General features: G+C 34.4%; 1 protein-coding gene across 2 annotated transcripts in view; it reads left to right on the top strand.

Moving 5' to 3' along the window:
- Positions 1 to 27,433, top strand: part of Br140 (bromodomain-containing protein 140) — an 86,514-nt gene that overhangs the window by 42,375 nt on the left and 16,706 nt on the right. Inside the window, exons 9-14 of one of the 2 annotated variants that reach the window (XM_089102707.1) lie at positions 4,148 to 4,471; positions 10,366 to 11,093; positions 15,345 to 15,574; positions 18,861 to 19,122; positions 21,960 to 22,299; positions 26,125 to 26,496. In XM_089102707.1, coding sequence (XP_088958833.1) covers positions 4,148 to 4,471; positions 10,366 to 11,093; positions 15,345 to 15,574; positions 18,861 to 19,122; positions 21,960 to 22,299; positions 26,125 to 26,496 — 2,256 coding nt within the window. Of the gene's footprint in view, positions 1 to 4,147; positions 4,472 to 10,365; positions 11,094 to 15,344; positions 15,641 to 18,860; positions 19,123 to 21,959; positions 22,300 to 26,124; positions 26,497 to 27,433 lie in introns of both variants that reach the window. The other variant, XM_089102706.1, reaches the window with a different exon arrangement.

Genomic DNA, 27,433 nt, shown 5'->3' with positions numbered 1-27,433 from the left:
AAAAGAGGGGGGGGGGGGTGGAAGAGAAGATCGTGTAGCAGTGTTAGCCTCAAGCAGCTTGCTATTGCGATGTGCCCTCATTAATTGGGATAATTAATTAAAGTGATTAACAAAATAGGAAGTACCTGAAATAACGTTAATTTATTTATTTTTCTGTCCATTTTCTTAAGTTATGAGAACATCCACTAAGTCAGCCTACTCTAAAAATCATGCTTAAAAATTTGGCTGATGGCTGATTCAGCCTATTCCATGGAATATTAAGCACTATAAAATATAGGCAATGGCAAATATATTCCAAACATGAGGGTCGTAATGGCGAATAAGCAAAATATAAAATATCTCAACACTATATTAATAAAATTTAATTTGATAGTATAATATAATACATAATTTAATACTACTTTAGTACAGAAAGCTGTCAAGTATCAGACCAATAGGTTTATCAGCTTATTACAAAATATTGCCGGAGCGATCAGGGTTACCGCCTGTAGCACGGAAGTGCCATTTTAGCGCTATTGCATTATGTGTAGCAGTGTAGCACGTGCAGGAGTATTATTCTCTTAAACCTATAAGTTATATTATCCGCATTTCTTGTTGCTTACGTCAGGATGATTAAGTAATCAATAGTCAGTTTCCGCATGAACAAATGATGATGAAGGCTATGTTGCCTTTTCATAATACAAAATATAAGCAGTATATGATTTGATCAATTGATGCCGGGTTGTATAACTGGTATATAATGATGAAGGCTATGTTGCCTTTTCATAATACAAAGTATAAGCAGTATATGATTTGATCAATTGATGCCGGGTTGTATAACTGGTATATAATGATGAAGGCTATGTTGCCTTTTCATAATACAAAGTATAAGCAGTATATGATTTGATCAATTGATGCCGGGTTGTATAACTGGTATATAATGATGAAGGCTATGTTGCCTTTTCATAATACAAAATATAAGCAGTATATGATTTGATCAATTGATGCCGGGTTGTATAACTGGTATATAATGATGTAGGCTATGTTGCCTTTTCATAATACAAAATATAAGCAGTATATGATTTGATCAATTGATGCCGGGTTGTATAACTGGTATATAATGATGAAGGCTATGTTGACTTTTCATAATACAAAATATAAACAGTATGTGATTTGATCAATTGATGCCGGGTTGTATAACTGGTATATAATGATGAAGGCTATGTTGCCTTTTCATAATACAAAGTATAAGCAGTATATGATTTGATCAATTGATGCACGGGTTGTATAACTGGTATATAATGATGAAGGCTATGTTGCCTTTTCATAATACAAAGTATAAGCAGTATATGATTTGATCAATTGATGCCGGGTTGTATAACTGGTATATAATGATGAAGGCTATGTTGCCTTTTCATAATACAAAATATAAGCAGTATGTGATTTGATCAATTGATGCCGGGTTGTATAACTGGTATAGGGAAAAGGTGAATATACTAATCCTTTCCTTTGTGTATTTATTCTCTTTTCAATATGATGACCAATTCACTCGCAAAAGCAACCCCCACCTCTGAAGGTCCTAAAAATAGCCTAAGAAATATTTAAAGAATAGTAGAAAATATTAAAACAATGAAATGGTTAGTTTATAACATCCAGGATGTTTCTACTAATTAGATTATCATGTTTATTTCTATTGTTATACACCTTTAAAATCATTTCCAATAATATTTTGGCAAATTACGCACTCAATCGTATACGGAGATAAATTGCAAACTGGGAAGATAACCGGTTTAACGTAGGGGCCGAAAGGTATGACTGCATTGATGTAACAAAATCAAATTAAATATTAGAGGTATATGTGGGCCATCCGGTGGGGAGGGGAACACATTTGGGGGGTGAATTGATCAGTATATTTGGAAGGAACATATAAAAAGGAATTAATTAGTTTGCTCACCTTGTCCGTATCTCAGTTATGGAATCTTGTATATATTGAGTGACTCTGATCAGTGATCAAAACATGATCATGAGACAATGATCAAAACACAACGAAGTGAATATCTCGGCTTTAATTGTGCCAGATATTAATTGATTTATTGAACAAGATGTTTACAGTGTATTTAACAACATAAGACTCTTTTGACCAAGGACCTGACAAAAGGCTGTCCAACGAGGCAGTCCAGTAAACATGGAAAAACAAATATATCCTCATCCAAAATTTAATTTAACCCACTAATTAACTAACAGGGGAGTGGCCCAATTAATTACAATATAAACCACCAAATACCAGTCTTCCAATTCCCCAACTACAAAGAAAATATTCATAGCTTTTTATATATTTATAACTTTTTTTTCAATTTAATACTATATTTAGTATATAATTTATCCTTTAAGCAATATTTGAAATTATTAAAATCATTATCAAGGCCGTATCAAGGGGGAGGGGGTTTGATTTTCGCCCCCCGAAATACTTGTCCGATTCGTAAAAACGTAATAAAAATGAATATGCACAAATTTTTGATGTGTTTTTAAAGTCTTTTTGTACCCCCCCCCCCCCCCCGAAAAAATCCTGGATACGACCCTGATCCTTATTGTTCTTTAACTTCACTATCCACCTCATTCCACAAACTAATACTCTGTGTATGCTAACTAATACTCCACAAACTAATACTCTGTGTAATACTCTGCATCTCGATACATGAATAAAAGGATGTAAAAAGCTCTAAATCCAGCAGCAGGTAAAATTATCTTTTGAAATACAGTTGGAATATATTGATCAGAGAAACCTCAGTCAAATATTGGCTGGATCTTTAGGAGGAAGTGAAGATAAGGTCAGGTTCATTTTATTTTTATTTTCTGTGGTTTACATTATTTTGTCAAAGATACTTTAGTGAGTTAGATTTTTACAGTTTTTTTTTCGTGTATGTGTTATATTTGCTAAAGAAGGCTGTCAATCACGTCCCGAAATATTCGCTTAGGTTATGTTTTGATTGCTGTATTCAGGAAATTTCCTATTAGATGAGTATAATTTCGTATAATATCATAATAACAGTAGCACTGGCGGTCCGCAAACCGGATGAAGATTTACTATATGTTTTCCAGAGAAATTGCCTACGGATTTTTCTGGATACCCGGCTTTCAAACAGTAGGCTGTACGAAAAATGTGGTTGAATCCCACTTTCTAGGGCTATAACGGAAAAAAGGTCGAGATGGCTAGGGCACTTTCTGCGGATGAACGATGACGGATTGCCGAAGATTGTCCTTTCCGGCCAACTGTCTAGGGCTAAACGGAAAGCAGGTCGTCCTCGTCTGGGGTGGGAGGATGTCATAATAAAGATTTAAAGGAAATGGGACCTTCCTGGGAGGGTGCAAAGAGGGAGGCTTTGAATAGATTGGGATGGAGGAGGAGCGTGTGTAGCTGTGTTGCCCTCAGGCGGCTCAGTGCTGCGGTGAGTTGTTATTAGTAGTAGAAGTAGTATCTATTGTAGGCTAAAAATCAAGTTTATTTATTTATTTTTTCCTTTCTTGTTAGTGAACTGAGCGTGTTTCGGGAGGGGGCGATGTTTCAAATATCTTAGCCATTTTCTTTTATTTTCGCTTCGGAGGAAATGAGGAAATCAAACGTTAATTGTTTTTTCAACGTAATTTATTTTAAGCCAAAATTGGGAAATTCAATAACCAAAATTTTACATATTCATAAAACTTACAATAATTGCAAAATACTTTTGATTTTATTTCAGAAATATATGCAGGACATTGGAGAAAGGGTTGACCTGTAAAAATAGAGCCTCGTATCGCCTTCCGAAAGTAGATTCGCTTTGCACAAAAAATACTAGAAGAGAAGCGAATAGCACCACGTATAATGTCGTTTCTTAATTATTTTTCCAGCTTAAATTATTCTAAACAAAAATTAGCAGTTTCGTCGAACAAAATCGTACGTATTCATAAAACTTAGAATAATTTTGGAATACTTTCGGTTTTATTTAACAAATGTATGAAGAACATGGGAGAAAGGGCTGACCTGTCACTTCTGTCAAAAATATTTTAGGAGAAGCGAACAGCACCACGTATAGTGTCGTTCCTAATTGTTTTTTTCAACGTAAATTATTATGAACTAACTTATATCCTGAAAACTTATAATAATTGTGAAATACTTTCGATTTTATTTCAGAAATATATGCTGGACATGGGAGAAGGGGCTGACCCGTCAAAAGTAGAGGCACGTGCCGCTTTCCGAAAGCGAATTCGCTTTGCGCGAAAAATATTGGAGGAGAAACGTACAGCGCCACGTATAGTGTCGGTGCCAACTATTCCACCGGAAAAGGTGCGACACATTGCCAGTCTTATTGCAGCACAGGGTCGCAATTCATTTATCCTTAGACTAATTGCATACTGGACCCTGAAAAGACAGTCAAGGAATGGAGTACCATTAATTAGGAGACTGCAAACACACCCATCGAAGAAGGCAGATGATAAAAGAGAAGGAAGAAATAAGGTAATTTTCTTAATTACTGAAAATCTGATCATTACTGATAATTACTGCTAATCATCTGATAATTACTGATTATAACTGATTACTGAAAACAAAGTAATTACTAAAAATCCACATGTGTTGGCGTGACTCTGTAAACTCAGCTAGGGTCGACCCAGCTTTAAATGGGTACCTGGAGAAATCTGGGGAAGGTAAACAGGAAAGGTGTGCGAAAGCACAGGATGGTTGTCCCCCAACCCCCTATCGCACTTCCTGGCTGAAGGGCTAAGAAACGGAGTTTAGCACCGCTGGTAGGGACTGTAAAGTCCAATGCTGTATTCTTTACCTTGTTTTTTTTTTTTTTTTTTTTTTTTTTTTTTTTTTTTTTCTATCTTACTTATAGATTTGATTTTGCTCATTTATTTTATATGTGGGTGATTTTTATCGGTCTGTTTGTCAACTATTTATATTAAGAAAAGTTTATGCTTTATTGACCGTCACAAGCTAATAAACTAAAATTTGTGCTCCAAGTCAAAGAATATAAAAAAACACATAAGCATTGGTATAGGTTCAGTAAAGGAGAATAATAAAGCGCAAACAAATAAATGATAAACAGCCAGAAGTTTAGAAAAAAACGAAACCCAAAGCTATTTAAAATTTGGAATATGAAAGATTTAGTGGGGGTGAACAATACATAAAAGTAAAAAAGGAACGCAAAATCCACGCTTATTTAAGGAAAAATACTAATATTTGTTGAAGTGTTCCGTAATAAACGGGTTAAATCTCCTTTGAAATATTTTAGTAATAGCATGAATTGGTTAGGACGGCCGGGTAGCCTAAGCGGGGGAGCCAAGGTCTAGAATAACGGTCAAGATCAAGGTTAAGAAGACAAGGCTGAGGTCTATTAGAAAAACGATCCTCATTACTGGTATTAGAAATGTTCCACCTGCAATCACAGGCAAATCCCTCCTTTCTTCCATGAGGCAAGCCATTTGCCTTTGCAGAAAGGAGTATTGTTTTATTATTTGTAAATGACCCTGAGTGTTGACTGAGCCGGGAGAAAATGTGTCCTTGGACATTTGAGTTTATTTAGAAGTTTAAATAAGGACAGTGGTATCAATTGGGAGGGACACGTGTCCCCCTATATTTTCTTCTTAAAATTTGGGAAATACCTTTATTTGGAATATTTTCATTGGAAATACCTTTTAATGGCGTTTTCATTGAACAAAATGAAATAAAATAATATGATAAGGGAGTCGTAATGGGATACCGTAAGCATAATCACTAGCTCATAATTGGTTTATGATCATATCTTGGCCGAATATATAATAATAGCCGAATTATAATAATCGGCTAATAATAGCCGAATTATAATAATCGGCTAATAATAGTCGAATTATAATAATCGGCTAATAATAGCCGAATTATAGTAATAGGCTAATAATAGCCGAATTATAATAATCAGCTAATAATAGCCGAATTATAAATATCATATCTTGGCCGAATAAGGACCAAAAATATATTGTGTAGCAAGGAATAGAGGAAAACAGTAGTTTTGTAAAACGTTGAGCTGCAATTTTTTTTTCTTCTTTAAAAGTGGTCTAACGTTCAGAAGTGTGCTCTTCTCTATTGTATACAGTGTATATGCTCGATATAATCATCCCTTATAATGGTTTCTGTAGTGGTGGTGACCGGGCGTCTGCAATGTAAACTTTTTCGTCACAATCTCCTAGTTTTTCAAGAGGGCTGGTGTTCTTCAGACTAATATTGTTCGGGGGGGAGGGGGGGCTTTTTCTGTCTTATCTTGTAACTGTAATAAGAGGGGAAATGTCACCCACTTAGCATCCAAACTGAAAGATTAGTCCAAATGTTCTCCTGCAAATGAATGGACACAAGGAGGTAAATTGCTTCGTGCCCTCCGCATTGATTTGAAGGACCTATGACAAGTTAAAAATTTGGATCTGAAAATGTTGAGGTGGGAAAAAAGTATTTTAAATACTACTTACTTACTTACTTATGTCCCATCCGTCCTTGAAGGTCGTTTTGGGGCCTCTTCTTTAACCAGTTCATTGATGTGCCTCCTGTAGGTGCTTCTGTTGTCAACCTGGTGGCAGAGTTGTGGCAGATTGTAAGGTGAAAAGTTTCACTTCCATCTCTTCGGAGGGTGATCTCAGGGTCGAGAACCGTGCACTCGTCCATCGAAGGTTATCTTTGAGAGAGGAGTACTAGCCATGCGTTGGGTATGTCCAAGCCGTTTGAGTTATTCAAGTTTTATTTTGTCCAGTATTGTAAATTTGACTTTCAGATTATGGAGAAATTTGGAGTTGGAGATTCTGTAATGGTAGGTGATACCAGCGATGCGTCGTAGGGATTTGGTTTTAAAGGCAGCTAGGCAGCGTTGATCGTCTGTTTTAAGCGTCCGGGATTCACAGACATTGATTGCGATCGGAATAATGATCGGTAGTAGAAGAGTCTCTTTTTGAGAATAGTTGTTAAGTTCTTATTCCTCCAGTTTGATATCAGACCTTTAAAAATGGAATTTGCGAGTGTCGGGTGTCTCTTGATGTCTTTGAGTTAGTTGTTATCATAAGTAAGTAAGCTCCCAAGGTAGGCAAAGCCTTCCACCCACTCAATGGTACCTTCACCAAGCTGAATGCTGAGATTTACCTGTGAATCGAATTTGCGTGAACAGCGCATGTCTTTCGTTTTTGAGGTATTTATTGCCATCTCGAAGAGGCTGGTGGGCGAGTGAATGCTGTTAGCCTGAGATTGTAGATCTTGTAGGGACTCGGCTATTAGGACTATGTCATCAGCGTATGCCAGTTTGTCTGTCATCACTCCTCCGAAAGGGGCGCCGGGCGGATTATCTCTGAATGAAAGGGCTGCAGCTATGAACACACTGAACAGCTCCAGTGATATTAGGCAACCTTGAAGTACTCCGGTAGAGGTTTTGAAGGTTTCGGTATGTCCTTCTCCAGTCATGACCCGGCTACTGAACTTCTTATACAAGTTTTTGATCAGCGAGATCAGGTTGGATGGGATACCAAAGTGAAGAAGGATGTCCCATAGACCTTCTCTCCATATCCGATCAAAAGCTTATTTAAAGTTTATGAAAAGGAGGTAGATGCTGCGGCCATGATCACTATACTTTTCCATAATCTGCCGAATAGTGAATATCTGATCAATTTTTAATCTTCTTGGACGAAAGCAAGCTTGGTATTCCGGAAGGACCATAGAGGAAATCGCTCGTATATGCCCGAGCATGACTTTCGTGAGGATTTGCGCTCCATAATTGGTAAGACTTATTAGACTGAATTTGTTGGAGACACCTTTAGAAACTTTCTTTTTCAGGGAGTTTATCGTAGCTTCATACTAAATTGAGGGAGAGTGAAATTTCTTCCATATAGTTTTGGCAATTTCGTGGTAAAGGGCAAAGGGGGGTACACAGTTTACCTTAAGCTTTTCAGGCGGGAGTTTCTTGGGGCCGAAAGTGTTCTTTGTCCTCTAGTATTTGGTAGCGGCTTCCATTTAAGAATGAAGAGGGGGAGGATTTGGATCTGTAGAGTTTATGGAGATAGCGTCGAGAATTTTGGTGTCGGGGTGGATGTCCACATTCAGTTTATTTTTAAAATAATTTTTCCATCGAGAACTGATTCCGTTTGTGGATTATATTTGGTTTCCCTGTTCGTTGAGAAGGGAGAACGCTTTGATGCACTTCTTTTTGGCCAATTCCAGAACTCTTCTATACATCTAGTGGGCGTTTCCTTTCTTGAAGGATGATTCACATTGATCACACGTTTCTTTAATAAAAGCACAATGAGCACGTCTGATGGATTTCTCCACAGCTCGTTTGAGTTGCTTGTACCGGTCCCTACTTTCTTTATCTTGCTTCTTCGTGAGTTGGCACTTTTCGTTGTAGAGTGAAGTGATCTCGTTTGTATTAGAAGGATGCTGAATGTTTTTTTGGGTAACCTGTCTTGAATGAGTGATAACACATATGATTTTTGCGCTGCTGGTCACCAGGTTGTAGATCTCTTCCTTAGACAGGATAGGTGGATAACTCAACGTGAGTTCCAAATTTTTCTCGCATAGAATGGTGAGATATTTCAAACGTGTGTTTTCGTCGTTCAGTAGATCTACTCGAAACTTGGGGGTTTTCTGAGATAGTTTTGATGTTGTTTTAAGTCTTGTTTTGAACCTAGACATGACAAGCGAGTGGTCGCTGTCAAAGTCACGACCAGCTAGCGTGACTGTGTCTAGGACAGACGTTTTCCAACGTCTAGACACGACGATGGAGTCCATTAAGTTTTGAGCTTTTCTATCCGGTGAAGTACAGAATGTCTTACGGCGAGGTCTCTGCTTGAACATTTTGTTTGTAATGATTAAATCGCTGCACCTGCAGAATTCAATAAGGTGTTCTCCCCTTCTGTTCATTTTTACAAGTCCAAATTTACCCATTACATCTTCGTGTCCTGTGTGGTTTTTTCCGACGATGGCGTTTAAGTCACCAATGACAATGATGATGTTCTTTTTAGAGACATAATCAACTAGACTTTGAAGCTAGAGATAGATGTTTTCAGACTCTTCGTTGTCTCTGCTGGAATCCGGAGCGTATACTTGGATAATTGTGAAGTTGGTGGGTGAACCTTTCAGGCGGATCACGATGATCCGTTCCGTGAGGACAGTGCGCCCTTTTGGTGTCCTGCAACACCAGCAATTTAACCTAGTACTAGGGAAAGTTTAGTGACTGACCGAGCGTATCGATACACCGATGAGCCCTGCCCAGTGCACATCAGAGGAGTCGTCCCCATCCTCCGTCTTAATTTAATGCCCCCAGACGAGGGTGCTCCAGCAATGCTTCAAGACCCCCAGAGACTGGGTCCTCCCTTGGTCCCCGCCTCACAACCCATGAGGTACCCTACATATCTGCAGGGCGTTTCCCTATCCACCACCTGGGGACGCGCTGAGTGGCCTGGAGCAAGCCCCACAGAGAACTCTGAAGTTCTCAGTAGTTCTCAATACACTAAAATAATATTAATCTAATGTTGAAATGTGAAGATTTGTTTTGCATATCATAAATAACTTGACAGAATATACCTCTTATCTTTTTTCTTTAGTCACTTATTTTGTCTAATTGTTCATTGACAGCTGATTCTTTTAATATATCCTTAGATTACATTTATTTCATTTTTTGATTTAAATGTTTTCATTTTTTCTGATAAAAAGTTTTTATATATTAGTTTGCTTAATTATCATTTAATTTGTTAAAATGATTTTCACAGCGTTGTTTATTTAAAGCAAATTCTTTGAGGGCTAACTCTTTAAAAGGTATTCCTTCTAATATTGGGTTCTTCATATATATATATATATATATATATATATATATATATATATATATATATATATATATATATATATATATATATATATATATATATATATATATATATATATATATATATATATATATATATATATATATATATATATATATATATATATATATATATATATATATATATATATATATATATATATATATATATATATATATATATATATATATATATATATATATATATATATATATATATATATATATATATATATATATATATATATATATATATATATATATATATATATATATATAAAAAAAAAAAAAAAATATATATATATATATATATATATATATATATAAATATATATTATAAAAAAAAAAATAAAAAAACATTAAATAAAAATATAAAAAAAAAAAATATATATATATATATATATATATATATATATATACATTTGTTCCATATTTACTTATTTTAATATATTGTTTTGTCTTATTGCAATTAGTCTTCATTTTAATGTATTTCGTTTTCGAATATTTATAATTATTTAAATTAACTCACTTCTCTTTCTATTAGAAAGACGAGATACTGGAAGAGTTACGGTACTGGCAACGTTTGCGCCAGGACTTGGAAAAGGCGAGGCTTTTATGTGAGCTTGTGCGAAAAAGGGAAAAAACAAAAAAGGAACTTATAAGAATAAAAGAGAAAGAATTTGAATTAGCCCTTGCCCCTGAGTTCTTTTATATGCGATGTCTTTTGGATATGCTCCAGGAAAAAGATACGAGCGACATCTTTGCTGAGCCTGTAGATCATCGAGAGGTACCTGATTATTATGAAGTTATTGTGAAACCGATGGACTTTTCAACGATGAGAAAAAAGTTGGAAGATCATCAATATCGAACTTTATCTGATTTGTCAACTGATTTTCATTTAATAGTTGATAATTGCATGCTTTATAATGATGATAATTCACCTTACTTTAAAATTGCCCATAAACTTAAAGAACATGGTACAATATTGATAAGGCAAGCAAAAAGAGAACTTTACCCCGATAAAGAGGCTGGAAAATTGCCAAAAGAAGTAGGAAAATCTCCAAAAGAAATTGGGAAATCGCCAAGTAATACGCCAACCAGTTCACCAAAGAATTTGGATCATGCCAAAATGGAAGAAATTGATGTTATATTGAACAAAAATGATGATAGAATAGACTTGACAGAAAGAATATCGGAATTGATGGACGCCCAGGATAAGGTGCAAGGCATTAAACAGGGCATGGCAAGAAATAAGAGGCTAAAACTTATTAGGTATTAGTTGTTCATTTCCTTTTGTAGTTAATGTTACACTTCAGTCACCTGAGGATAAGTTATAAGAGATTAAGTTGGGAATCGCAAGAAGCAAAGAGGCTAACCTCGTTTATTATGTTTAATTGTATTTTTGGGTATTTATATTTGATTATTTAAAACTATTTAACTATTTAATTATTGAGTTAAATGATTTAATTATCTAATTTAATAATTTAAAAAAAATGCAAGTGATTAAGTTGTGAATCGCAAGAAACAAATTGATTAACCCCATTTATTATTTTTAATATTCATTTTTAATTATTTAAATTATTTAAAACTACTTATTCATTTAACGTAATTATTTAATTGTTTTATTTAATTTAATATTTAAAAATTTAACTATTTGATATTATTTAATATTTAATTATATTAATTATTAAAGAATTATTTATATTAAAGAATTATTTAAAGGAAAATTGTTTAATTATTTAAAATTATTTGAAAATATTTATTTTTTATTTTGGATTTATCGTCTACGTATTTCTTTACTTTTTAGTTACAATTTATATTCTTATTTTACGATACACCCAACTTTGGATTATTATAGTTTGACTTAACCATAGGACTTCACTCCCCACAAGTGGTTGAGATTTACCTTACTCACTGCGACCTCACTTGGTCACTCATTTAAAATACCTCACTGCAAATGAAGTTGAACCTGGATCATAAATTAAACCTAAAACAAAACTTAAATTGAAATGAATAATCTAATCAAATTTAAAGTGAACAGAGGCTACCCCAAACAAGTGTCATCGCCCCTCTAAACCCTCTAAAGGCTGAAATATTATTTCCACTTTACTGAAAATGATTTGTATTGGCCTGGTCATGACCTCGAGATGTAAGATAAAATAAGACGAGCTCTAATAGAGCCGACTTTGCGACTTATCCAAATTAAAAAAAAAAAAAAACAGAAATAATAAAAAGAGCAAGAAAAATGTTAAAACGAATCAAAAAAGGAAAATATCAAATGTAAAAATAGCCAATAAAAAAATAACAAGAATTAGGGGAATTGTACATTCAAAAGTTTCACGTAAAAATAATAACACAATACTATAGACAATTACACAATTAATGGCAAAAACGAGAGAGGGGGGGGGGATAAGATAATACTGTGTTGACAAGTGACTCTACTACTACTACTGCTACTACTACTAAAAACTCACTGCATTTCCACTTTACTGAAGATAATTTATATTGGTCTGGTCGTGACCTCGGGATGTAATGTAATCTTTATTTTCAAAAGACTGTTAGAGCTCTAATAGCCGAATTTGCGACTTATGTCAAAGTAAAAAAAATAACAGAAATAATAAAGAGAGCAAGAAAAATGTCAAAACCAATCAAAAAAGGAATATATCAAACGTAAAAATAGCCGATAAAAAATAATAAGAATTAGGGGAGTTGTACATTCAAAAGTTTCGCGTAAAAATAAATTAAAATAATAACACAATACCATAGACAATTACACAATTAATGGCAATAACGGAAGAGGGAGGGAGGGGGAGATAAGATAATACTGTGTTGACAAATTACTACTACTACTACTACTAAAAGCTCACTGCAGCACCAAGCCACTTGAGGTCAACGCAGCTACATACGCTCCTCCTCCATCCCAATCTATTCAAAGCCTCCCTCTTACACCTTCCCATGAAGTCCGTACTCCCTTCAAATTTTTCTTTATGACATCTTCCCACCCCAACCGCTGACGACCTGCTTTTCTTTTAGCCCTAGACGGTTGGCTGACAAGGACAATCTTGGGCAATCTGTCATCCTTCATCCGCAGGACGTGTTCGAGATATCTCATCCTTTCTCTCCTTGTATTCCAAATGATTACCACAAGCGATAAAAATAGTTGAATTCACATTCAAAGTCAAATAATTTAAAAATTAAAACATTTAAAATCAAAAACGTAATACAAGCAAAATCATTAAGATTAAGAATAAGAGAAACATTGAAAGATGTTGAAAATAATAATAGGAGATAATAGGATGATAATAATAATAGAAAGATGTAAATAGAATAATAATAGAAGCTAAAAATATTGCGATTATAAGAGGAGTATTGATTACTAAAAATAAGGCTGTGTAAAAGACTAGTTTAAAAAATAGAGCTAAAAAATTTAATTTCACAAGCAAAAGAAAACTGGATCCAAAGATGCATCACAAATGAGCAAAAACGAGTGTAGCAATAGAAAAGGGGGAGGGGATAGTTTATGTGACAATACTAAACTAAAAAAGAGACGAAATTATTTTTGGCTGAGGACCTGTATTAGGAGGTGCTCCAATATAAAGGTGATTAAACTTTTCCGAAACCTCTTGGTAAGAGCCTGGATTGGAGAGTAAGTTGGGATTGCTGCTCAGGCTAAGCGAAGGTGTCGGGGTTATGAAATTTGGGGGAAATGTCTTCAGTGTGGGGGTGTAAGTGGTGGACGCAAATCTTATCTCTCCTTTCTTTTAAGGTTGTAAGGCGTGCGGTTTTAAGATGAAGTAGTTTGGGATTTTACTCTCTTTTTAAATGATCCTAAGCGAACGTCTCAGACCCATATACTTCCACACACGAAATTAAAATACAGATAAAGGCGTGTCCCGGTTTTGTTCGGGGGGGGGGGGTGTTCGACAAAAAAACGCTTTCAAAACCCTTTAAATATTTTTAGTATGCATTATATTACATTTTTAAGAAATTGGACAAAAATTTTTGAGGGGGAGGGGTCAAAGAAAGACCCCCCCCCCTTGGGTACGGCTAAAGTTAAATACAGTGCTTATTTTTGGTTAATGGGGAATGTTTATCATTTATGTATTTTCTTCCTCTTGGAAATTTTTATGGTTATAATTAGAACCATTGGAAAGGTGTTTGCTTATGGGGGAAGGTCAACTCAAACAAGAAAGCTCTTTTATTTACCTATCCTGAATATCTTACATTCTTTTAACGATTTTTAAAAGAGTTGGTTTTCTATTTACCTCCTTTTGTTCACCCCTTTTTGCTTCCCCTTTTTTCTGTTTTTCGCCTCTTCTCTCTCTTTGATGTATGTGTTGGATTCCAGGCTCCTGAAAATATTTTTGATATAGGGAAAATTTATGACTTCTGAATGCATTTTCTTTTTATCCTAGCATTTGGCGGGAATTTTTTTGCCTAATATGGCATTAATGACAAAATAAAAAAAAGGATACATAACATCTCCCCGGCGGGAAGGTTGGGGGGGGGGTCTCTGCTCTAGGTGCCAGGGACCTATCCTTAAGAAATGGTGGATTGAAGCCATCCTTATTGCCCCCCCCCCTCCCCATACACACAAACTCGAAATTTCTTTTATAATACGCTTCTCTGAATTCTGTTTATAGTTCTGAGGGGTGACAAGTATATGCATCAAAGATAAATCTTATTCATAAGTAATAAATTATTCAATAATAGACATTTTTAAGGTGTTCTCTAAGGCTAAATAGTCTATAGCTTAGAAAAAAGACAACTTATGTCTGTATTTAAAGCTTATACCTACGCAGGGTTTAAAACATATACAACTCATAAAGGAAGGAGACGGTAAGAGAACAGGAAAAAAAGAAAAATAATAGACAAGAAAGTGAGGGTAACTTACCATCAAAGAAGATGAAAAAAATACCTCACAGAGAGAAAGCAAAAAAGCCGAAAAACTAAAATTAAGGTGACAAACAACCCAGGATAACGTGCTACCGCCACTTAACATGCTTCAACTTGTTTCGGAGGCTTATGCCGCAGAGGAACTAAAACAGTTTAGTTAGAATAAATATTTGGAATGGAAAGAAAAACAATTTTAGGAGCCAAAAAAGATAGAAGGAATCGTACCGGAACCAAGAAATGTTCTGCCAATTTTTAAAGGGGCAAAACGTGTGAGACATTTTCCAGCCGAATATAAAAATTATAATAATAAAAAAAAAAAAAAAGAAAAAAAAAAAAAACAATACAACGGGTCCATTGCAGTAGCAGGAAAAGAAGAGACAAACAAAACGACGTATATTTCGCCTGTCTAAAATTGTTTTATACAGGCCAAATATACGACGTTTGTCGCAATTTCTTTACCTTCTACTGGCCGTAGACCCTTTTTTTTAATTTTTCTCTTTGTATTTACAATCCCATTTTTTTTATTTTTTTTCCCTTTTTTTCATTTTCATTTTTTCATTTTTTTTCATTTTTTTTTAAACCCGTAAGCTACTTTTTGGCTTTTTAATATTCGTTTATTCTGTTTAGGCAAGAAATATCCAAAGTGAGACGAAAAATGTCATCACTTGAAGACAAAGAGATTGTATCCCATTCGCCAAATGTCAGCACAAAACCCAAAGCTAAAAATGAAGCCCAATGGAACAAGATGGAAACCCAAACAAAACTCAAAAACGGAAGTGCTAGAAGAGAATCAGAGTCAAAAGACAAACAGAATAAACAGCAAGTTGACTCGAGCGCTAATAGCAAGAAAACAGAAGGTAAACAGAGAAAAGAAGAAAGAAAGGGTCAGAAAGAACAAAAAAATGAAACAAGTTCAAGCTCAGGTATAGTTTAATGGAATTTAGTAGGTTTTTGAAACCCGTAAATACTCTATTTTAACGAAAACCGCATATATTTTCAAATAGAACAGTTATAGACGGCGTGTATCTCTTATGAAAGATCTTTAGCCGAACTTCCTTTGCCGCTTTTCTAAATCTGAATCAAATACTTTTTTAATGAATACATGTAAAATAAAAAAACCCTGTTGATGTTTTAGAGAAAAAGCAAAAGAAATTTTTATCCAAATTACCTCTTTTTTCTCATAATTTATATAAAGCTGCGCATGAAGCTTTATTAATTTTTTTTTCATTTTCTTTTTTTTTTATTAATTATTGAATGAAGTGTTAATTTGTGAAGTGTTAATTTATTATTTATTGAATGAAGTGTTAATTTGTGTGGTGAGTTTGATTGAAGGCCTATGCGTACTTGTTGTTACACAGTTGAAAAGAATTTTATGCCTGTTGATTAGCGGTTATTTTTTTTTTTTTTTTACTCTTCGTATTCGGAGTTTGAATTGAATTGAACTGGCCAGCCATGACAAAAAATTAACAAAGAGAAAAAAAACTCAGCGAAAAAATGACTAACGAGACTGCGGGCAGTAGACAAAAAGATGAAAAACTAAAACAATGTGGATATTTCGCCTGTATCAAACTAGGCGTCTTCAGCACAAGAGAAACACAAGAAGAACAAGATAAAAAACCAAATTAAAACCAAAAACAAATAAAACCACCACCAATAAAATACAATTTGTGCATCTTATCTACGTAGGGAAAAGAAGCTATTAGAGAAGCTAATAGAGCTTTTGTCGTTTTTTCGTTGAGTTTTTTCTCTCTTTGTTAATTTTTTGTATCTCTTAATATTACATATCCAAAAGATGATGAAAGTTCCAAGTTTTAGAGTCTAAAATTCCAAATAGTGTGTTTAATATATTTTTTCCCATGAGAATCGTCATTTAGAAAGTAATAGGGCCTCAGATAAAAGATCTAAAGCCGAGCTACGACAAACGGGTTTATGAACGGGGTATGCAGAAAAGAAGATAAACGATCAAACGAATATTCTGCCCTCATACAACAAGACGTTTCCAGCGTTAAAAAGAACAACGGGAGAGAAAGCAAAAGCGAAAACAACTAGAACCTAAGACTAAGTGAATATGTAAACAAAAAGTGAATTTAAAATTATTACAACCCAACTAATATGATGTTATTTAAAAAAATTAACCTATATTCAAAACGAAGTCTTGCAAAATCTTTGAGGGAATAAATTAAGTAAAACACCTCAAAGATTTGCAGCATTGGATGCTACCCGAAGGATTATTTCGCAGTAGAATAATTGAAGTTCATTTTAAATTTAGAATCTTATTTTTGCCAGCTGCCTTTTTTGTGTTCATGGAAGTAGCTGGTTAATCGTATATGTGAGAATTAATAATATATATGTTACCGTGAATGTCCGAAATTGGTGAATATTGACATTCACCGGTGAATGCCCGAAATACCTTTTTGTTTCTCCTTGGATTTTGTTAGCGTTGCCGGTCAACTTTTTCAGTTTTATGGAAGGTTTGATGGTGACAAGTTAGGTTAAGCTTTTAACCCATTTCTGAGATTAATAACCTAATGTGATCTAACTTTAACTTTTACCATCAAAGCTTGCATAAGACTCAAAAAGCTGATTCGCAAAGTTAACTAAATCCAAGCAGAGAAAAAGGAATTTCGGACATTCACCGGTTAATGTCGACATTAACCACATTTACAATAACATATATATTAGTTAGATTGTTTTAGTTTATCTTCATTTTTTATTTTTTTTTTTTTTTTTTATTTTTTTTATTTATATTTTTTTTTTTTTTATTTTTTATTCTTTTAGTTTTAGAGTCTAGTTGTTTTTTGCTATCTCTCTCATTTTTTTTACGCAGAAGACGCCTTGTTGTATACGGGCGAAATATTTATTTGATTTTTTCTCTTGTTTTTCTTCATTCTGGCCATAGACTCATTTGTCGTCTCCAGATTGATTTCTTTGTTTAGCGATGTCAGACAAATAAGGTCAACCTTATTTAGGAAATCTCTACTAATTTTACTAGTAATATGACGCTATTCTGAAGCCCTTAAATATGGAATTCAAATAAACCTTTGAATCAAGCATAAAAACGGAAATTCAAATAGAAAAAAAAAGAAATGTTAAAAAAGATTCAGCGTCGAAAGAAAACAGAATGCGTAGCAAAGTAATAATTGGAATAAAACACATAGGTAAGTGCAGAAAAATTAGACAAATGAATTGGTTTGTAAGAATGATTGAAGAAGAGGTAGAATAGAAAGCAGAAAAAATGAAATGGAGCAACTTCATATAAGTTTTACTAGGATTTAGCGGGCTTTGTAAGCCTAGAAAATTTTATGAAGACTGAACTATGCAATACTGTAATATACTTTTTTATATTATTAATCATCCATCAAAATGGCCAACATTAAATATTGCATCTCGCTTTTAGTCAATTTTAACAAATATAACAAAATGACAAGATTATACAAATTTCCGTTTAAGTTCTAAACTTGTCTACATAAGTCGCCTACTTTTTTTATGTTTTCGAACTTGCGCCCTCGCACTTAACTTTGGGCTTTGCCTTGAAATTTTTCGCTAAGCGCTCTTTGCCCTCTATAAACCCTTATATTCAGTTTTATTTGAATTACTTTTCAATAGGGCAATATATTTGTACTTTGTATAAAGGGTTTCATTTCCCCTTTAGACTTTATTGCTTTTTATCGTTGCTGATACTAGAGAACTCCCAAGTTCTGCATGAAAATATCAGGTCAGTTTTTTTTCTTTTAAGAAAAAATGTCACTCGATTCAGTTTTCCATAATAAGCTTGTTTTTGGTTATCTTCTTCATTTTTTTTTAATTTTATAGATGTGACAAACGGGGGGGGGGGGGCGTTTCTTCTTCTTCTCCTTCTCTCAATTTCTTGCAGTAGCTATTCTGTGTCCTATTTAAATTCATTCTGTATCTGTAAGTATGAAGAATTTGATGCTAGTATTAACGAAATTTCTTTATTATTAAATGCTGCTTCAGAATTGGGGATAGGGGACAGTTTATGAGGGCATTAAATGATACGCAGATCTTTAGTCGATGATGGCAAAGTTGATTGGGCCCTCTCTCAACATCAGATGATGGTCTCTTGTATCATTTTACTATGGTCTTTGAGCCAGTACTTGATCTGCCAAACTAACGCTCTTTTAGATTCGTCGAGTGAGTCTTCATCGTCATCATCGAGTTCTTCCAGCTCAAGTGAGTCTGAGGAAGGTCAATCAAAATCAGCAACAAAAGCTAGTCCAACAAAGAAAAAACTACCTCCAAAAAAAACTAAACAGACAAGAATTGACTCTTTCCTTATAAAGAATAAGAACAAAACAGCACCGCCAGATTCATCTAGTGAAGAAGATGAGGAAAATATAAATAAGAAGCCATATCGTAATGATGATGATGTAAATAACGCAGCTAAGTAAGTCTGATTAGGTAAAATCAAAACATTTAAGGGGTTTTGATTTTATAGCAATTGTAGTTTGACGTTGCTAGGTTGGGAGGATAATTCTTGTCAGCTATTTGTGTCAGCTACTCTTCCTTTGAGAGGGAAGGGAGGGTTGCGGCATCGAAAAAGGGGTCAAAATAGATAAATTTCACGGGCAATATAAATAATTATTGAAAAAATAGTTAAAAATTCAGAATTTAGCTTGGGGGGCTGTTACGGGTCCTAAGGTCCCAACCGCAGATGAAAAATGGAAAATATGGTATGTAGGGGTTTCCCGACATTGCGAATCGATACAGCAGAGTCAATAATTATATACGATTTATATAAGACAGAACTGTTAATCATAGTTGATATATTTTGATCTTGGATGGTTAGTGGTAATTGACCAACTACTGAATCAAATTAGTTAATTCGAAAAGTGTATTAGTTAGTTAATGCTAGGAAGGTGAAGCTCAGACTAGTGTCAAAAGCTAGGGTGATGTTTTGCTTTTATGAAGTTTTCTTCGGCACCGAACATAGCCCATATCTCATATGGTAGGGACTGTATCTAGCTTAGTTGCTGCTAGGTTAGAGTCTCAGAAAGTTCAGGTTTGGCAAGCTAAGAAGGCCACCTCGCCGTCCCTGGGGCTATATGCGGAGGTCAAGGAGAACTGGGGTGAAGAAATTTGTCTAAAAATGGGATTAAGTCCAGAAGATTTGAAATGGGTAATGTATGTAATGGGGAATTTTATGCCTCTTGGAGAACGAAGGAAATATTCAGGGAGGGGCTAGATTGAGGGATGGTCCTTACAGCGCCCTATCTTTGGAGAGATGGATGAGTCTTTGCATCCTTTTTTAGGGGAATGTAAGAAATTGAGGGAATTGCACCTGGAAATATTTGGTAGGGAGGTCGAGGGGAAAGATTGGATTTTGGAAATTTTTAAAACTAGGTGATACTTGAACATAAATAATGTTGGAAAGTTCGTCCGGGTAGGTATGAGGCATCGTGATGATTTTCTTAAATAATCAGTTTTAGGGTTTTTTCAGTTTAAGTTTTGTTGTTGCGTTTTTTTTCGCTTGTTTTGTGTATGTCACCATGGCCCAATAGGGCTTTCATGTGAATAAATCTATCTATCTATCTATCCGTAGATGCCAGACACATCTATGTTATCAACGCGTCTAGCCTGAAAATGTTCCTTTAGAAAAAAATTTGGTTTTTATGCCTGCTGTACATAGAATGAATGGAAATACAATAATCTGTATTCTGTTTGGCCAATTGAAAGGTAAAACATATGGTGGCAACAGCTAGCATGGTACCAACTGGCCTGACACTAGGCTACTCCTTTTCCTAGTTCTATTGCCCGAAAGCTAGTTAAAGAAGATACCATCCTCGGATTCTCGTAAAGAAAAAGAGTAAAATTAGAAATTTGTTCGTTTTTATGCAATAAAAGAGGCTGAGGGTTGAGGTGGGGGGGGGGTGAAATATTTTATTTCTCCTAAAATTTCTCGGGGTGTGTTCATGATCGTAAGAAACAGCTTAATCCAAATTGATTCGTTAAAATTATCTAAACTAAAGATGCATGATCCAATTTTCTGTCTTTTTAGTTACAAAATTACATGCCCCAAACCTGACTAGACACGTGAATCGGTATATACTTAATAGCAAAACCTTTTTTTATTATTCGTTTTTTTATTCATTTAGAGCTGAAATAATAAATGATATTTGAATTGAACTGAATTTATTTATGAGCCGTCGTGAATACAATGACAAATGAGGAATTATAATTAAAAAAAGAAAGACATTTTTTTAAGTTAGCTAAATTTATTAATAAAAGTGAAACTTAGCAAAATATCTACACATTGTGAAATACTTAAACACATACACACGTTAAATGATGAATAAAACAGAGTATTACATAACACGAGTACCATAATTACATCGTTACTTTACCCCCCCCCCCCCCGCAAAGTCAGACTTCAATCCTGTGACGGCGAATCATATTCTATGGAATATGATGCCTGAATCAACGGCTGCAGTATGTTCACAAAAGTTTTAAGAATGATAAAAAGAAACGACCAACAATTTTTTTGCTGTCTTTTTTTGTCTTTTTTTCTCTTTTTTGTGTAAGATTAGCTGGAGCGTTTTTTGTTAAATATATCTTTTTTATTAAATTAAATTTGATTAATTGAATAAATTTATTTAATCGGTTTTTTTCTTTTGTTTTTTTTTCTTCCACTGAATCAGTGATCTAATGCAGGATTTTCGTAAGTCGCTAAAGAACCATTGTTTTGATGTGTATATTTTGAATGGATTATTCCACGCCACTTAAGTTTTGTTTTTGAGGAGGGCTTAGTTGCAGCTGAATATGATTATAGTTATTATAATTTTGTTGGGTGTTTTTTGGAGGTTGGTTGGTTTTCGGGTCCGGTAAGTTGCGCTCTAAATTTTTTTTTCTTTTTTTTTTTTCTCTATTTCTTTTTTTTTGTTTTTTTGTTTTTGTTTTTTTTTCTTTTTTTTCTGTCTTTTTTTTTGTTTTTTTGGTTTTTTTATTTATTAGGAGGGTTTTCTCCCGCACAAGCATTGCTTAAGGGAATCGATGATGTATATATATTTTTTTTAAATAAACCCAATGTTACTTAAAAAATGACTCATGTGTCTTCCCCATTCTTTACCGACCAAGTAGCCTACCCTTTGTGGGGATTATTACCTTATAGTCAATTTATGGTCATCTCATTGTGAATGAATGTTTCGTGACTACTTTAAAATTATATTTATTTTCTTCATTCCACAGAATAGCCGTTGAGTTTTGACAATTTTATTTATTTTCTAGACCAAAGCCCGTCCAAAGACGTCCTGGTCGACCCCCAATTATTAAAAGACCTTTAGAACGTCTCTCTGACTCGAGCACTGACTCCGAAGCCGAGGCTATTAAAAGAACAAGACACATTAAAAGTCCCCCTGGGTCCGAAAACGGGATAAACAAAGGACGGAGCAGTGCAAAAGTGGGACGAAAGCCAAAAGTTGACAGTTTAAATGTTCCTGTTTCCAAATTGGACTTTAGTACTCCCGTAAAGACGGCCAGTGAGCCTGGGAGCCTAAACAACAGTCCAGCTGGAGTCAATAGAAGAACCTCTGTACTTTTTAATAAGAAAGCAGCTATATCTATACCGGTATGTATGTCTTCTATTTAGTGATATCATTCGTTTCTCAATATTGCTGGGGCCAGGGTTGCCATCTACTTCAAAGAGTATTGGCAACTTGTAAGAGTGGAAACTGGCGACTTGTTTCGACAACAAAATCACCAACGCCATCTATCCATTAGCATTTCGTGTTTTTTTTCGAGCTTCTTAATTGTGATTTTCTCAGAAAATGAGATCATATTCTTATTATTACATTAATTTTACCAGTTGCGCTAATTATATTAATTTTGGTTTATTATTGTACTGAAAAAAATGCCAAGAAACATCAAACGCTAGACGGTACTGTTTTTTTTTTTTTTTTTTTTTTTTTTTTTTTTTTTTTTTTTTTTTTTTTGACATTAGCGACAGTTTTCAGTCTTATAAGTTGCCCATGCCCTTTGATCTGTTTGTTATTTCTTTCAAAATAATACTTTTAGAAACTTTGGAAAGCCCAAATCAATTGCTATTCAACCCTTCAAATAGTGTATGCCTTTCTATAAATGTTTTTGTATGTATTGCAGCCCTGCATAGTGATCATAATTGTGATCATGATATTTATATCATGATCATAGTGATCATGATATTTGAAAAATATCTAATTATTGTACTGAAATTAACGATTAAATACATTATATCGGTAAAGAAATAATGTGTGAAAATACATCATCTCAACAATGTACTTTTATAAATCTGCCTCTAATGGCGAAAATTTTACGTTTAATCTTCTGTGTTTTTGTGTTTTCAGTTCATTTACTAGATTGACTTGTTCAAGTTCGTTTATTTGCAACGTACCTAATACAAAAAAGACGTGGAACGAAACATATCCCTACAGACTCCATGGCCCGGACTCCGTAACCCCCAGGAAAAAAAGTAAATCAAACAATAAAAAAGCAAGCTGATAACGATTATAACAATTAATCAACTCAAATCAGCCAACTCACATCACTTCACATATCTAGTAACAAAGGAAAATAAATAAAATGATATAAAAAAGAAAATGGAAATAAATTAAAAAGTAGAAAATAATTAAACCGTCGGAAGCCATTACATCAGGCGTCGAATCGACGTTTCAAGTGCTGGGTCTTTTTAAAGGGACAAAAGAGAAAAGGAGAAAAAATGAAATAAGAGAAAGAAAGGTGACACCACCTCTTACAAACGATAAGGCTCTAAAAAAAATTATAATAAAAGATCTGTATATATATATATATATATATATATATATATATATATATATATATATATATATATATATATATATATATATATATATATATATATATATATATATATATATATATATAAAAATAGAGATATTTAGAGTAAAAAGGTATAAAATGTGTAACACTAACCTTTAATAACCAAATCAAAAGGAAATAGGAATTAAATTAAAAAAATCAGGCGTTACGCATAAAAAAAGAAATATAATAGAAACATATCCAAGCTATAATAACGAATAAAAATGCTATAAACAGACAATTACTATTTACAGATTTAAATCAGCCTTTTAAAAATCAAGCATTAGACGTTTGAAGGTGGCAAAAGAATGACAACCCGTACCACGACTTGGAACTGTATTTCATGCTCTTGAAGACGCCACCAGAGGGTTGAAATCAGACCCAACATAAGGGTTAGCAGGGGTTCTTATGCTGTCAGAACATTTAATGATAAAGTCTACAGTAGACTTTGAATAATGAAGTCTACAATAAGATGTTATACTGACCCTTATGAGCTCAACGAAGGCTTGTGGGCTCCTTCTTTTAGTATTATTGGCAAGGCCCTATCCAGGGGGGGGTTAAGGGTGTTCACCCCCACGAAATTTTTGCCGTAACAAAAATTAATATAAATAAATTTTTGATGCGTTCTTTAAGTTTTTTGTGCCCCCCCCCCCCGATCAAAAATCCCGGATACGCGCTTGATTATAGGTTACAAACCTGTTTTTAAATTTTAAATACACCAGGCTCTGTTAGGATTACCGAACGTGCGGTATTGGATCAGGGGGTATATTTATAAATGCGTTTTTGTTTAACATTAAGTTCCTGTGCTTAATTGTTCTTTTGGGTTCATGTAGATTGCCTTGAACAGTAAAGACTACTATAATACGCCGTGAAAAAGTCTCCTGGGGGGCCTAAAGGCCTCGGTTAGTTATCAAGGCGCCTGGGCTCAACTCTCCCACCAGCAGCAGTTTTTCTAGTATTTTCTTCTGTTCGATATATATCTTAACATTTTTCTTTAGAATGACAAAAATTTTAGTGACTTACCAATGTCTTAATGCACTGTTTTGGTATTTACGGTGCATTAATGTGCAAATTTGTAACGGTGCAATATTTTAATGCACCGTTTATGTTTGGTGAACCAAACCTCCTATCGAGTCTCATCGCCTTTTATGTATACGATTCAAAATTAATGAATAAGGCTGCAAAAATCCTTGACTAGCATCACCTTGATACAGAATCACCTTTATGGTCTTTGACGTTGGGCTGATACTTCTCCATTCAATATGAGCGAATGCCATTTGACTAGCTTTGGTAAATACAATCAACACCCGCTAAGTAACTCTGCAGTTTCTAATGAAAGAGATCTTTACGCCATGGTTGATCATCAACTGAAATCTAGCCTTCATATCAAGACTGATTCATCCTCTGCCTTTAAATATCTTTTTTTTATTATGAGTAAAATTTTAAGTTGGCATCCTAGGTGTTTAAGAAACTTCTACCAAACATTGGTATCAAGGTATCTATCCCTTGTATCTATCCATTGGTATCTATCCCTTTGACTTGCGATTAGAATTTCTTGACATCCCTTTTTTTCAAAAATTATATGACAGTCGTAGAAAAGGGACACTGCAGAGAAATTAAGAGGATCAGTGGGCTGCCGGTTAGGCCTTATGAAGAACGAATGTCCCCCCTTGAACTCTCTTCTCTCACCTTTCGAAGTGAATGCAGGGAATATGATTTCAACCCACAAGATTATAAAAACATCCTCCCTGGTGCTCTTGGGCTCCCCCCCCCCCCCAAATCTAAATCTCCCAACCACAAGAAAAAGTAGCTGTTTCTAATGCCACTAAGAAACCAGCCTTTAGGATCGTTTCTCAGAGGATAAGGTATTGCCTGAATACACAAGTGTCTTATAGTGGAAGTTTGACCGAGAGTAGCGGGAGTTACTACATAACTGAGTGGTAGCTGAATTTTTACCTGGAGCCCAGCAAGTTGAAGTCATTATGGAGTGGCACAAGGATAGAAAATATTAAATTCGCTTCAAGCTGCGATTTAAGGTAATTTTAGGCAAACATATGGATGTTTTCTGTTGGGAAAAAAGGATTCTGATATTTTTCAAAATTTATCTCAATTTTAACATTAATCTAAATTTCTAAGTTTTTTTTAAACTTTTTTTTCTACTTGAGAGCGAACATTATTTTGTGTATGTTCTCTCAGAAGGGCTGTGTTCATCATGAGTGTTTTCCTTTTTGATACTTGAAACCCCCCTCCGCACCCTAATATGGTCTTGCATGTTTCAAGTTAACAATAGAAAACATCTGCTCATGTTTGAAACCGAGTTTAGAATTAAATACATTGCATTTATTGCTGTTCATATCTTCAAAATGTTAACATAATTAAAATTGCTAACATGCTATACACAGCGTTAATTATCCAAGTATTTTTCATATGCAGTAAACTGTACAATTATGAGTTAAGTTCCCGCTATCTTTACAGTTTTAAATCTGATATCTATGGTAGTAAATGTTGATATCAGCCATCTGTTTTCTCAGCTGATTTCAGGCATTTTGATTATAATGATATTAGCATTCTTTTTTCTTAGAAACCCGACTTCAGAAAAGCTGATTCATCTCAGAAGCCTCAATTGAAAAAGAAAGTCGAAATTCCATCCAAAGCCAAATCTGCATCAGATTCAGATAGTGATAATGCTGCTCGTTCTTTGTTCGACCCTGATCGTCTCCGAGGAGATGGTGAACTGGACAGCCTAGCCAAGGAAAGAGAAAGTTTTAAAATATATAGAACAAGCTCTTCAGAAAGTGAGTCGGGTAGCGAAACCTCAGAAGACACAGACAGTGAGTCTGACAGTGAAGATACTTCGGATTCTGATATTGAAAGATCTGCATCTTTAATTCCTTTAGAGCCTCTTGACTTAGTCTGGGCTAAGTGTAGAGGCTATCCATGGTATCCTGCACTGGTGAGTTAAACTTCCATCTTGCACCATCTTCTTGTTGATTACTAATTTCTAAAAGTTAAGGGTATTTTTATACGAATTATATATGGTATAGATATCGAGCAATATTGAAAATAACATTTAACTAATGAAAAATATAGAGGCCTCACGACCTGGTACGGAAACAGAAACTGCAATCGATGCAAACTAAGATTCCTGGACACTGTTGCCACGAGTTAACTAATATGTGATTTAAATGACAAAGTTGAATCTGTATAAATGCCTAAATATCTGAACACATCTACTCTTTTTATGGAGGAAATTCCAATGTTAATAGTTGGAAATGACATACGCCTCACTGACTTCGAACTTCTGCCCTCTCACAATTCCGATAAATTCTGACCTCTCTAGGTTAGGGATTAGTCGATTGTCATGAAACCAAGAATTTCCATTCAAAGCAATAGTTTCGAGAGATAATCGTAGGTCCTCCTCATTGCCCGCCTTCAAACTAATTGCTGTGTCATCCGCAAACAATATTGGTAATTCTTCTTCTGAAGGCATGCAATTTGGAAGATTGTATATATAAATTAAAAAAAAAAATATCGGCCCCAACACAGACCCCTGAGATACCCCTATATTTTTAGTGGAAAAACATGAGATGATTCCTCGCCAACTTGGACTTTAAAATTTCTTTCAGATAATTACGCTCTCATAAATCAAGAGCTATTCCACGAATTCCTATATTTTCCAACTTATCAAGAAGATTTGCATGGTCTATTGTATCAAAGGCTTTTTTTTATGTAAAAAAAAAATAGTTGCCACCAGATAATCATCCATAGCTTCTGGTAAGAAATGATGTAAAGCAGCTACTGCTTGCTCTGTTGACCTACCACTCAAGAAACCAAACTGATTGGGAGAGAAAATAATTCTTTATCAGAAATAAAGTATACCTACCCTTTAC

The sequence above is a fragment of the Artemia sp. Qi Xiang Cuo genome, chromosome 16 (assembly GCF_049724085.1).
Source record: "Artemia sp. Qi Xiang Cuo chromosome 16, ASM4972408v1, whole genome shotgun sequence".
NCBI lineage: Eukaryota > Metazoa > Arthropoda > Branchiopoda > Anostraca > Artemiidae > Artemia > Artemia sp. Qi Xiang Cuo.
The sequence above is the reverse complement of the archived record's forward strand: the minus strand, read 5'-3'. Positions and strand labels throughout refer to the sequence as shown.